This window comes from Haemaphysalis longicornis, unplaced genomic scaffold, assembly GCF_048455015.1.
Source record: "Haemaphysalis longicornis isolate Haplotype H1 unplaced genomic scaffold, Haemaphysalis longicornis Haplotype H1 scaffold_1, whole genome shotgun sequence".
NCBI classification, from domain to species: Eukaryota; Metazoa; Arthropoda; class Arachnida; order Ixodida; family Ixodidae; genus Haemaphysalis; species Haemaphysalis longicornis.
The window spans coordinates 137,465,214-137,478,937 of NW_027526203.1; the positions used below are offsets into that span (position 1 = coordinate 137,465,214).

Sequence of the window (13,724 nt, forward strand, 5' to 3'; positions counted from 1 at the left end):
GGAAAAATTTTGGCTGTTACGAACGGACCTGCGCGACCTGGCAGATGATACAAATGAGCCGGCGAGGCGCCCAACTGCCAAACAAGCAAGTAACGGCTCTCTCTCCCCTCTTTGTCACTCTTTCTCCAGAAACGGCCGGGCTGTTGTTTTCTGCTCGCGAAAACACGCCGCGCACGCCCCACGTGCTCTGACAACGCTGTGAAACTACCCGCACGCTGTGCGCGGCGTGGCCGGCGGCGGCAACCTGGCGGCAGCTTTGGCAGCAAAGTAGTGCGGCCGCTCGGGCGACCGCTTCGAACTGCTCTTTAAAATGCCGCTCAAGGCAGACACGAAGTTGCTTGTGCGGTAAGGAGCTGATAATGCGGGCGAAAAACGGAACTATAAAACATCATCCACACCGCTACTGAAAGCGCCTATGAAATATCTTCCAGGGTGCTAAGCCTAACCATCTCCGGCTGAGCCAGCCAGCTGTCTCGAGCTCTTCACAAGTCGTCAGGCTCCTCCATTCTGCCGCGCACGTCGTGCATCATTTTCTGACTGAGGTAGGAGCTACGGCGGGCATGAAATCGTCGATGTGGGCGTGAAAATACAGCGCGCGCAAAGCCGAGGCGCGCGAATCGCGTGCAAAAACGTGCCATGCGGTTCATGCTTGTCTGTTGCGGCGTGTAGCGAGCTTGGGCACCGTGAGTAAGGAGACGAGCGCAAAGCTTTACGCGCTCCAAAAAGAACTGCTTTGCAACATGGGGGTTAAAAAAAAAGCAGAAATAATCACGGATTTCTTCACGCGAAAGTAAGAAAAGAAATAAACGAAAACTTTTTTCAGCGCTCAATTTTTCGGCGTGCTGGTTCATACGAATTTTGGATTATGCGAATATTTTTCGCGGTCCCGCGAGATTCGTATCATTGAGATTATACTGTACAAAACCAATCCAAGTGTGTTCACTATATATTAGTCTCAGAAAAAGCGCCTGAAAAGACAAAAATCCCTCGCAACTCTCAAGCCCAGCATGGCCAAGCATGGGCTCCTGGAAAAACCTTCAAACGTACGGAAACCTGAGCTAGTGGGGCTGGAATCATGGTTCACAGCATGAAGAGACGAGGCACCATCTTTCAACTTGTGTCTCATCTTGTCACGCGACTGCGAACTGCAAATCCAGTCCCACTGGCTCAGTTTCGCGTGCACTTGAAGTTTGATTCTAGTTCTTTGAGCACTTTCCCGTGTTTAGCTTCCAGTCAGTTTGGAAAACCTTGTCGTTCCTCTGATCCCCTTAGGCCGGTACCTCTCGGCACAGACGTTCCCAGTGAACGGGCCAATGCGGGTGACAAGCAAAGCGCACCTGATCTGTTCAGTGACCACGGGCGCCTCCTTGGGTGCGTCCAGGCGGGCCGAGAACTGCTCCTTGGCCCGCTGCATCTGCGTCTCCTGAAACATTCAGCTCCGTGTCACGTACCTCCTCGGACGAAACAACTTTCCCAGCTGGGCGTCACCGCTCCCCCAGGACCCCCCCCCTTTACACCCACCTCCCTGGCGACTTTAATGTTACCATTCATACACTCCAGACTTCACACCACTCAACAGAGAACAGGCGCGCTGTTTTTGCTGGCACAACTCACCCATCCTGCAAAGGAAACTGTGCAACCGTTACAACACAAGCGGGCGGAAACGAAGCCGCATTATTTAGTACAGTGACCAGCTAATAATGTCTCAATATATCGCGCATAAATGCAGACGCGATGTGTGCAATTCAGTTTACTACCAGCGTCATCTCAATTTGCACCTTCTGCTATTAGACAACTAGGACCGTTCTTATTGTTCCATTTTATTCCCCTCAGTAACATACCTTAAAATTCTATCATAACAAAACAACCTGGTTGTGATCCGTCACTACCCCGAATAACCAATCACTTCCTCATGTTAATTGCTCTGTTACTGCTCCACAAATGATATTGAATACATTACCTAACCTTCCCACATCTTGTCAATAATCTCCCTGAGGGCAAAGCTGCTGCCCCTCTGCATAACAGCCCGCTTTATTAAGTGTCCTCCCTCAAAACTGCAATCATGGCTCACACACTGGGAGAACATCGTCTCACTAATTTGGTGATCAGACTTAGACACCCTCAACGCGACTGCTCGTTGGCGGCACGGAGAATGCAATACATTTGCATTCTGCAGCCAGTCTCTGACACCCTGTTAGACTTGCGGACATCACAGCACACACAAATTGCACAAACACTGGTGCCAGTAGAATTGCTTGGGATTGGGCGAGTTGGTTCAAAACCATTGAAAACTCCAGCTTGAACGGAAAAAGCGCATAGACGGTAGAAAGGAAACACGGACACAATGCTGACTATTAACTGAGTTTGCAAAGGATAAAGCGCACGTATATACATGAAACGTTGCACAACTCCCTATTCCGTGAGATCAGTGCTCAGAATAATCTCCAAGAAGGTCCATTTCTCCTTTTCAGCCTCGCACGGGAAGTTAATGCAGAAGCTATCAACGAGAAAGGCGACATCAGCGTTGGCACAGCTTTCTTAGCATTGAGGAAAGAAGAAATGGACCTGCTTGGGGATTATCCTGAGCACTGGTCTCGTGGAATAAGGAGTTGCGCCACGTTTCATGTATATATTGTCACGTAGACAAAGACGACGCAGCTGTCTTGAAGGAAAAACAAGTTTATTGGAGCAAACTTGTGCTCCCCGAACAACTGAAGAAATACACAGGTAGCGAAACATCAGTCAACAAAGTGACGTGCACAGACTGGCGTCGGCGAATCGAATGCCGCGGCGTCTGTGCTGCGGGCATTTATCTTTCGGCGCGGGTGTTTCTCGAACTGTCGAATTACATCGAGAACACTGTAGATCAAAGAAGACTATTCTAGGCTAGTGGTGTTAGGGCAAAACATTCCCCTTTAAAACGAGATAACCCATGCGGCATAAGAAAGAAAGAATGGAACACACGCTTCGCTAGGGACACAGATAACACAACACGGTGCAACCGGGGGGTAAAAACAGCAAACTCAGTTTATAGTCAGCATTGTGTCCATGTTTCCTTTCTACCATCTGTGCCAAACAAAAGCTCCTGCACAAAAACCCCGCCCGCAGATTGGGATGCTTTTGACAATTGCAGGTTCAGGGAACCTGCGGCTGCAATAACATGCACCCCAAATGACTGACACCTTAGGATCTCTAGAAGCTTCAAACTACAGCGCAAGAAGCCTCGATTTTTTATTGATACTACTCTTCAAACTTCAGTAAACTACCACGTTTCTGCACACTGTGTCAGCAAACACACAGGCACTTATAATCTGGCAATGAAGTATGATTGTAAACAATACAGTAGAGCCTCTATATAAGATTACATTTTATATAGGTTTATGCGCAGCACGGCTCACTCATATCTTAGCTTTTACACTGCATGCCAATCACATGCAAAAAATCAGCCTTTCTATTCAGATCTCTTCAAATGCCATGTCCCATTTTCACAGCACACCCACCATTTAAACTCGAGTATTCCCTACTTTACATGTCTAAAGTTTAGTCCAATAAAACATTTTCTACGCATCAGCAAGCCCCTTACAATGAGCGATAAACAGCTCACTGATGTGCAGGTACAAGAACAAGAGCGAGCACAACATTTGCCCTGGGTCCCTTACTCACCAACTCACTCAACTATCTTACAGCTGTTGTGTTAAATTTAATTTTTTTTTTTGTTCCCCGCACGTTCCCACAAAGCCATGAGACTGCCCCCTTGACCACTAGCTCCGGCTTACAGGTTTACAGCACAAGGGATGGGGAAGAACGGCACGTCATTCATGTAATCAGTCAGTCTGTACGACAGTACTGCATTGGAATACTGGCGGCATGCCTCCTAAGTGCGTAAAAGTGGTCACTCTATCGGCGTGAAGGGCCCTTAGCTCAAGACACGAAGACTGCCTTGACTGTCTACGGTATTTGGAACGGCACAGGAATCACGGCCAAAGTGGCGCAAATTCTGACGCTGGCTCAGTACTGCGCCCGCCCTCATTTCTGAAGGGGGGGTCCCAAGCTGCAGTTTCTCCAGAACTGAAAGCAATGCGTGACGCAGTGGAACCCGGCACTCCAGCAAGACATTTTCTTAAAGAGGGCAGTTCGTGCTTAACTCATTCCAAGACTGCGTTGAACGAGGGAGCAGACCCCTCCCCGATTTGAGGGCTGCGACAAATGGAACTATACTTGTTCAAACCCAAATTGGCACCACCCTAAGCACAGCCCTCTCCCAAGGGGCCCTAATGAATTGTGGACACACTCGCGCCATTCATAAACGAGGCACCAGAGGCGCAAAAGACTCGGCCTCGCATGCATGTTGGACACACTTGCAGCCGAGTCCTTTGCGCTTTCCCCACACGTTGACAGCACAGCCCCCGGAGGAAGCAAACCATACTTACCCAGTCGGCCCTTCGCATCTGCAACACAGTTTAACAACAGCCAACATGTTAACAGCAGGAAACTGAGAAGGGAATCGCAAACACCTCCCCCATCGATGCCAACCACTGCGGCTGGGCCGCCGTCTCCCCTAACAGCCCCACGTCTAACCCACCGACGAGCGACTAGCGTTACTGCAACTTGTTTTAAACCCAACACCCAGCAGACCAAAGAAGGACCCTGTCACCCCAATCTTTAGTTCCTCTCGAACGGAAACCAAGGGGCTTACCTCGAGACGTGGCTTTTTGACAGCCTCATTCTGGGGCTCGTCTCCTGTCCGCTTCACTGCAGGAACACAGAGAGAGGGAGGGAACCACTATTAGCAGCTGCTTAACTCAACTCTCTCCCCGCCTCGTTGCTGTCGCAGCCATCGGAATGTCCATTTCCACCCAGCTTGTTGCCAGTGCACTGCGCGCTCCCGTTCACAAAGGCTATGTGCACTCAGCATCTGCTCACTTGGCATTGCCGGATTGGCATTACTAAAGAGGCCATGAAGACGAAACACAAGTCTGGTTCATTCGAAAAATTTCCGCCTTGGAATAGCACTCATGCCACATTTAACACAGACTTCGCTCAAATAAGCAGGCATACAATGAGGCAAACACCAAAAAGGCATGCAACACACCAGTTTCTTTCCCACACTAGAGTTGCGATGCATTACTGTGCACTTGTGCGATTGGCTCAGGCCAACAAAATCCGACGCAAATTAAAAACGGGAATTTTAAGCTATTTGCGCTTGACATTTTTCTAAAGCAGTGACAACAGTGGGAAAAAAAACACAAGTTCAGAACAAGCACGTAAACACTAACTCCACACCTGCCTCCATTGATGATGTCACAAAACATACGATGCACAAAGTAACGAAAACTTCCTCTGCAACCGCTGAATTGGCCAGTAAATTAAACATCATGTGCTGCCAGACAGGCACCACAAAAAAAAATTGAACTCTACGGGGCACTGGCCACTCGGCTGCTCAGCTACCTGTGGGGCGGCGCCGACTCCACTTATATTATTGGACGCAGGCGCACGGACAGCAGTGAAGATACGCGGTCCACTTCACACCAGCTCAATGTCATCCTTGTGCGCTGATCTTCCTTATTTGTCGCACTGCCTCAAACAACCACAGCTAGAGTTACGAAAACTTATCCACCCTGGCCTGCAGTGAGTTTTGTGCAATACGAGAAGCCAATATTGCCACGCCACCCAGGCCTGCTGCACGCTTTTTAGTGGAGTGCAAGAAGGTGAAATGCTCTGCCGACAGTGTTGTGGTGTTTAATTCAATACCATACTCAGCCTGGGCTCCCAATGATGATGAGCAAAGGGTCTGAGTGGGAACAATTGCATGGTACGTACGTGTTTAAAATTGTGAGCTGCGGCCACAACCCTCTGGCTCAGGGTCACAAACGTTCCACCGATGAATTCCAAATGCTTACTTTGGGCAGACAAACCAGAAATTAGGAACGAAACAAGCTGACAGAATACACCTGGTCAATATGAAACAGTCGAAGGCGAAGGGAGGCCCACAACTACCAAAAGATTGATTGATTGATTGTAGGGTTTAACGCGCCGACGCAACGCAGGCGATGAGGCACGCCGTAGTGGAGGGCTCCAGATTAATTTAGACCACCTGGGGATCTTTAACGTGCGCCGAAATCTCGTACACACGGGCGTTTTTGCTTTTCGCCTCCACCAGAAAAGCGGCCGCCGCGGCCGGGAATCGAACCCGCGACCTCGTGCTCAGCAGCGCAACGCCTTAGCCACTGAGCCACCGCGGCGGGTAACTACCAAAAGATTGCGGCCTTGTTCAGAGTGTTCACCTCAAGGTCACCAGGTTGAGGCGGGGTGGCCAATCAGGTTCGTCTCATCCATAAAGTATGCTGGCTAGCCTAAATAGTGAAAATTTCAAGCCTTCCATAAGGCCACAAGCATGTTACAAGGAGTGACATGAAAGCTTCAATGCCGCATCGTCCCCCCCCCCCTGCAATGAAATGCGCACAGAGATTAGGCACTGATCCACCCCATCATCAATGCCTTCTCTGTGAATTTGTTGCACGCAGCCAGACCACCTTCGCGCACTGCCATATCCTTTGCTTTGGAAAAAAAAAAAAAACCTGACACACACTTGCTTTCATCGTGCCGCCTGTTTCGAGTGCAGTTGCAGGAAACAAACAGCAGAGGCCACCGTTCCAAAGCGCAAACACTGCTGGCTACTCCTTAAGACAAGGCATTCACAAACCCACAAATTACAGAGCAAGAACACTGCCTGCACAAACGAACTTGCCAACACCACGCCGCAAACCACATTTCGCGCCAGGAAACACGCTGCTGTGCAACGGCGTGCAACCGTACAAATGGAGCCGGCGCCAGCTCGCAGGTGGCGCCGCCGTGTGGTCGAGGAGCCAGTGCATACATTCTATAGAACAAACCAAAGTTGCATGTTGCCTTCATGGCCCCTTTAAAAAAGTGCAAATGGTGGCAGAAGGAAAAGGAATAGTCTACACGCCAAGCAGTCAAAGCAATTGGACCACGTTTTCCACTCCCTTCAATGACAGGGCGTAGCGGACAGTCTCTGCTGACAAATAACAGCCCCAGCCATCGTCAGGGCCGAGCCCTTGCACACCCGTGCATCACCACCACCGAGGCCAGTGGCGACGTGCCCCTTCCCGGGCTCGCAGCATGCACAGGTGAACAGCCCCCCCCCCCTTGCAGGCAAGGACCCCCTGCGGCCGAGCCCTGCCAACAGGTCTGGCCAAGCTCCAACCAGGGCTGCACCAGTGGACAGTGCGAGGGGAAAGAGAGCACCGCCTGCGACCCACCCTGTGTCGGTATCTCGATGGGAGCGCTCTTGTCGATGTTGGCCGATGTGGCCGTCTCCCCGTTCAGGTAGGCCAAGATGTCCTGCGAGACAAACACCGCCCCCACCAGCTGCCGTCGGTGGACGCTCAAAGTCTACCCAAATGCCGACACCCAGCTGGCCAGTCCTGGCGGCAGGCACAGCAAACAGTCCAGAGGACCGAGGCCATTCCTCTGGACTGTTTGGCGGCTGAGAACCAGGCGCTGACAGGCACTTCCCACAACAATGGAGCAAACGGACACCAAGCACAGTGCATGCAAGCGGGCTTCCTCCCTTTCTTACCTGCCAGACACACCGAGCTCACACACTGTCCCAGCTGAACACAGAGACATCACTCGACACTGCGCCAGTTCACGGCTGATCATAAGACCAACAACAGCGCACGGTGATGCTGCACAGCCTTTAGCCCTCACAAGGCCTTCCATCTGGAGGCTGCACGTGGAGTGGCAGCTCTCGGGACTACTCTCATCTAGTGCCACTCGGTGTATTGCAAAGCCACGAAGCCCTTGGCAAGAAGATAAATCAGTTTACCTTTCTGTCAGGGCGTCTGACGACTGGGATGTTTTCCGCCTGGAACAAAGGAATACAAGTGAGGAGGGGAGCGTCGTACCACGCAGGCGGGTTGGGCAAGAGGCCACTGGCCGTACTCGTTGCCAGGAAAGAGCAAGAAAATCCCAGCGTGGCTCAGGCATTCCACTGAGGGCCACCTAAAACTCCACTTATCCAAGTTAGAAACAACCACATGCTCAACCTTCCTGTCTCTGGTGCCCATACTGTAGGTTTGGCATGCTTTTCTTCCTTTGAAGTAACACAGCCACTGCCCGAGACTCCCCAAGCTTGGCTAACATCCGTCTATTTAAACACAGGCAGCTGATCAGTACAGTTCCCTCTGCTTCCTGTGAAGTCAGCGTATAAATGCCACGCACGAGAAACTCCACACACACATCTCTTTGCCATGTGTTGTGCCTGTGTTACCAGGCATGGCACATGACAAATGCACAAAAAATATCAGGCTCAAAAACGTGACAGTAGAGATGAAGAGCAAGTAGTTGTACAGGTGAGAAAATCGGCCTCCATGCCAATTTTGTATTTTTTTAACAATGGCCATCAGGCATAATCCTGGCCCCTAAGGTCACTATAGCCCATAATATACACACACACACACACACACACACTGTGCATCCCTAACGTATCCTCGTAATCCCCCATGCCCAAATTCCGGTAATTATTTAAATAAAAAACGCCAATGCAATCACAAAAGCAGCTACTTCGGAAACTGCACGGCAGCTGGCAGAAAGAGCACAACCTTTTTGCACAAAAAAAGTTACGAAGGAGTACTGCGGCCTCGTCGGGACAGAACGGCACTTCCGGGCGCTCACAAGATCTGCACTTGTGGGAAGCGACCTGCGCTCGTTCGCCGTTTCGGTGTGCGTTTCCACTGCGGCGTCCTTCGTTTTAGAGAACGAGAAAGCAGAGCAGGAACGGAAGCGCACGCACGAACAAGCTGTTGTCGCAGACACCGGCGCACAACCATCGTAAATCTTAAATAAGCATTTCCCTTTTAGCGGCGAACCCCACTGGTCGATCTGGAGCAGCAGTCAAATCCGCCAAACATCAACCACATCTGGCTTGCAGCAAACGAATCGCAGCGGGCCAGCGAAACAGCCCGTAGTTCTGGCCTAATGCGCGGTATCTCGCCGGATAAAAACGTGCGCTCCGCAACGGAGTGAGTTGATCCCGGGCGAAACATAACATGCGCACATGAAACGCGGTTCATTCGAGACAGTGCGCAGTACGACGACTTTTTCGGTACGCACTGCGGGGCAAGCGGCCCTTTGCGCCCTTTTAATAGCAACACCTTCGCAATGCCGATATCAGTTGAAAAGCCACGTTACTCACCGCTGCCTGCCTAACGTACACCGGATGGGAAAGGTGCACGTTTTTGAGAAGGAACAGTAGGCACTGTAGCGTGTAGTACTCCCGGGGGGTCCCATCTTTGCCGGACCTGCAGGAAGAAACGACGTTGTCTATCCGCTCAGCTGCCATCCAAGCGGGTACCGCGTAAACGGAGTCGCACAGTCCGTCCCACACCAGCCCCGCTGATACAACAGCCCTTCGTTGACGTTAGAAGCGCCTCGGTAACGTGCGAATACCGCGTAGCGTCAGGCAGGACGGGGCTGTCTACTTGCGCAGCTGCCAAACTAACGAAATGACCTCTCTTCAATTTTCTGAGCTTGATCTCAACCAAAGCAACTTAAGTCAGAACTTCGTGAGACGCAATGTCGGCACAAGCGGCCAGCATACGAGGTAAACAACGTCAAATTTCAGTCGCCAGAGCACGCGGCCTAAGCCTAGGTAGAAACGCTAATGCATTATTGAGCGTACCGGAACATATAACACGCTTCAAGCACCACTTACCCCCAGACTAGGTAGTTGGTCTTCACAGTCTTCGGCCACGAGTACTCGTCAAAGATGATTTGCGAGTTCCTCTCCGTGATATCCTTTTTGTTGACATTGAACTGCCGCAACAAGCTCAATGGGTCCGCCATTTTTGCAAGAAACGCATGCGCGCGATCGCGCAGCAGCAAACTTTTCGCGGATCTCATCATTTCCGGTTCCGGTCAGCGTAGCAGACGACGCCACTTGGGCACTTGGAAGTTGGCATTGCTTGTTTCCTCCGTTTTGGGAACGCAGTGTCCATAATAATTGAAACACACCGACGTTTATATTCTTCGATAGGTATATGCAGGAAATGTGGAATGAATAACCATCGGCTTAGATTTTGTTTCGTGACCTCGAATGAGCAATTAAACACCGAAGCCGGTACCCGGCTTACTTGCCGGAAAGAAACTATGAAAATAAATAAAAAAACAGACGTTTTTTGAATGAAGATACGCGAAATTAAAGAGTAAATAAAAGGTCAAAAGGAAACAAAAATTAATCACAAACATATGGTCCTAGCTGCTGCCTGCGGCCGCCAGACAAACAATGAAAAAGCATATGAGAAGTGGTGCTGACCAATGATGATGGCCTCTATTACAGAACAGAAGAATCATGAATTTGAACATCTTTTTCTTTCCCACTGGTGAATTACCGATCCCCTGATGCGCCACACTGGAAGAACAACAATGGAATAAGCAGGAATGCTTTGCAGCGTGGAGGAGACGGCGTGGCGCCATACAGACAGCCTTCGCAAGCATATCGCACCGAGGTGCACCACCCAGATAACGCAAAACGTCCTGAGGACGTCCTCAAATGGTCCAAACGTCCTGGATCCTATTGTGGGCTTCCGGGGGACATCCACAGGATTAGACATTGTAAATGATCCCTCAATGGTCCATCCTAAAGCTTATTTTGGATCACAATAGATTGCGAATGATCCCTAAATGATCCGTTGTATTACTTCTTTTGGATCACAATCCATATGGCTGTCTGACGCTGCTGTTGCCGTGGAGGCTATTACAGTAATAAATTATGTTAATTTATTACCAGTGAAAATGTTCAGTGAAAATGTTCAGTCCACCTGTGTAAACAGGTACAAAATGTCTCCAAAGTTGAAGGTCTCTTCACCTTTTTTCTTAGTTGGCGGTCTTTCCTTATACCCCTGTCACACGGGCACTTTCAATCGCGATTGAAGTGAATCGCGATCGAGTTTTCGAGCGCGCTCGACGCAGTGCCGCTGCTACACGGCACGTTTCAATCGCGATCGAGAAGTTGCGCGGGTTGCACTCGTGTACGCCAGATGGCGCTAACAATGTAATTGCGGCCGGTGTCTGGTAACTTCGCGCAGTCGTAGGTATACGTAACTATGTAAATATTACCTCTCACTTATTTGGGTCAAGTTATTTGACACAATTTGTAGCGTTAGTTGAAGTTGTCACATTCTGTGCCATTACTGATCGGGCACGAGAGTATCGCCGCTTTCGTTCGATCGCGCTTGGAAGCCTCGATCGCGCTTGAGAAACCAGGATTGAGTTCGAGCGGGATCGAGCTCGATCGTGATTGAAACTGCCGTGTAGCAGGGGCCCGATCCGGATTGAGCTCGATCCTGATCGACTCAATCGCGATTGAAAGTGCCCGTGTGACAGGGGTATTAACACACTTTTTCAGGTTTCGAACCCCCTAATTTGTAGCTTTACACCCTTCTGAGATAAAGGGTGTTGAAATAATTAACACCCTTTTTGGAGGGTGTAGAGATGGCGGAAAAATTTGTTTGGTATTTAATTATTCCACAAGTTACGGAACACAAAAACTACCCCGTGATCAAAAAGTTTTTGCAAATCCGCGTGTTAATTTGTATATTCTCATAGTAAAATTCATAGTACCAAAATTAACGCTAAAATGTGTTTTTTTGCGACAAGCCAACCGACTCTATCGGGGTGCTTTCCTCTGCTGGATATAAAAGCAAGAACAGCACATGTGTTACTAAGTGTGCACTCCCTGTTCCACTTGCATCCCCATGGTTTTCTTCCAAGTGTAACCAGTGTAACTTGTGTGTATTGACTGTGTTGATTGCTTCGCGCTCCGCCGATTCACAATGCCACGCCTGGCTGCTCCCTGGCCACACACCCTTATTTTAGGGTATTAAGCAACCTCACACCCTTTTTTAGGGCCGGTGTTCACACGAACACCCTTTTTTCATCTATACACCTTTTTTTTTTCGCCAAAACACGTTTTAAAGCTGTTCGCCATGGGACAAGATTCTTACACCCTTTTCGGCCAAAAAAGGTACAAGAAAGTTTAATGTGTAGTGAGGCCTGTTGCCTTAGCTTGTAGGTAACTTCAGACTAAGAAAAAAGAACATTAGTTTGTATCCTGGAAGTGTACGAAAATTGTCCAGCGGCATCATTTTGACGACGTTCTGAGGATGTACGCTGGGCGGACAAACGGACCCCGATTGAACTGGCTGAGGATAAGATCTGGACAACCTGAGGATGCTGAAATGTCCAGAGTCGGACATCCTGAGGATTTACCCAGGTTTGTTTTGCGGTATCTGGGGCTGGGGCGCGATCGCGGTGGCGTAGCACAAACCTTCTCATTGTATTTGCATGTGAACAAACAACGTACGCTGCAGATATGCACCTACTTGCACGCAGCCATAAAGAAAGCCAATTTGTGAAGAGGGAATGTATGCCATACAGCCTGAAGAAAATATCCACACGATCTTTGTGAGCCTCCCAAACATCCCCGAACCTACTATTAAGACGTTTGTGACGATGCAGATAAATTAATGCTTTGGGCACAGCGAAAAAAAAAAACATTCATTTCATAGTCAACAAGAAAATGTTGCTGGTCCCTGCTGGTTTATGGCCAAATTCCCACCTGGGCGCTGCTGGTCCCAACTACCGTGCCGCTCTTCAGAAAAGTTATCTTTTCTGAAGAGCGGCACGGTAGTTGGGACCAGCAGCGCCCAGGTGGGAATTTGAATCTTTTCTGAAGAGCGGCACGGTAGTTGGGACCAGCAGCGCCCAGGTGGGAATTTGGCCATAAACCAGCAGGGACCAGCAACCATTTCCTCGACAACGAAAGAAATAGCGACAGCCGCTTCATTTCCTGCGTGTACGCGGGCACTGCTTGGTACGTAGCATTAGACTGTTGAGTCTTCATATATAAGAGCAAAAATACTGTAGGGAAGCCTACGCATTTTGAATACTTAATTATTGAGGAACTCTGAGTGCTGAACCTTGCGAATAAGCTAGAAAGGACGAGTTACACACGATCTTCTGACCGAACTCTGAAGAAAGTTGTTCCTTCTCTCTTCGTGTTACAAACTTGTGTGGGGTACAGCTTGAAATTATTCAGATGTGTCAGAAGCTGGAAAAAATAAGGGAATTTTTATAAATACGCTTTTTGATGCACTAAAGCATCAAACCGGGCGATTTCGAGCACAGGCATTGCTGCCCCTCACAAGCGGAGTGTAGCAGACGACAGCGGCATGAATCCCTAAGCCGACGTCAGAGCCAGGGGGCGCCACTCAAACATCCAGAAAGTGGCACGCCGATAGGCCGATAGGGTGGCTAAAAGCATGGAGGATGGCTAAAAGCATGGAGGAAAGTTCAGAAAAGCATGCCGAACTGTACAAACACTTCAGAGCCGACAAGTCCAATTCATAGCACCTTGCACAGCCGCATGCTGCCATTGAGTTTCGCTTGCTGCCAATCGGATTCTCACACTACCCACAGTTTCATGTCGGAGTGCGTTTGGAGCGAGTTTCCGCATTAAAATAGGTAACATTGGTAATATTGAAAAACTCTATGTTCGCAAGCTCACCTCCGTTGACGCAGTCGAGAATAAGGTCCTGATTTTAACACACGCAGAAATTTGAAGGATACCTTTAGCGAAAAAAGTAGCGCGTTGGAATTGTGCGAATATGGTACTCGGGATACAGGCGGTGTTTTCCCCC

At 49.5% G+C, this 13,724-nt stretch overlaps 2 protein-coding genes across 3 annotated transcripts in view; both read right to left on the reverse strand.

Annotated features, from left to right (window-relative positions):
* Positions 1-9,895, reverse strand: part of LOC144180866 (parafibromin-like) — a 44,343-nt gene extending 34,448 nt beyond the window's left edge. Inside the window, exons 1-7 of one of the 2 annotated variants that reach the window (XM_077709025.1) lie at positions 9,740-9,895; positions 9,221-9,326; positions 7,853-7,891; positions 7,284-7,365; positions 4,697-4,752; positions 4,431-4,448; positions 1,338-1,423 (exon numbers count right to left, since the gene is read on the reverse strand). In XM_077709025.1, coding sequence (XP_077565151.1) covers positions 1,338-1,423; positions 4,431-4,448; positions 4,697-4,752; positions 7,284-7,365; positions 7,853-7,891; positions 9,221-9,326; positions 9,740-9,870 — 518 coding nt within the window. In that variant the 5' untranslated portion in view covers positions 9,871-9,895. The remainder of the gene's footprint in view (positions 1-1,337; positions 1,424-4,430; positions 4,449-4,696; positions 4,753-7,283; positions 7,366-7,852; positions 7,892-9,220; positions 9,327-9,739) is intronic. The other variant, XM_077669424.1, reaches the window with a different exon arrangement.
* Positions 1-13,724, reverse strand: part of LOC144136852 (uncharacterized) — a 361,595-nt gene that overhangs the window by 283,602 nt on the left and 64,269 nt on the right. The window lies entirely within an intron of this gene.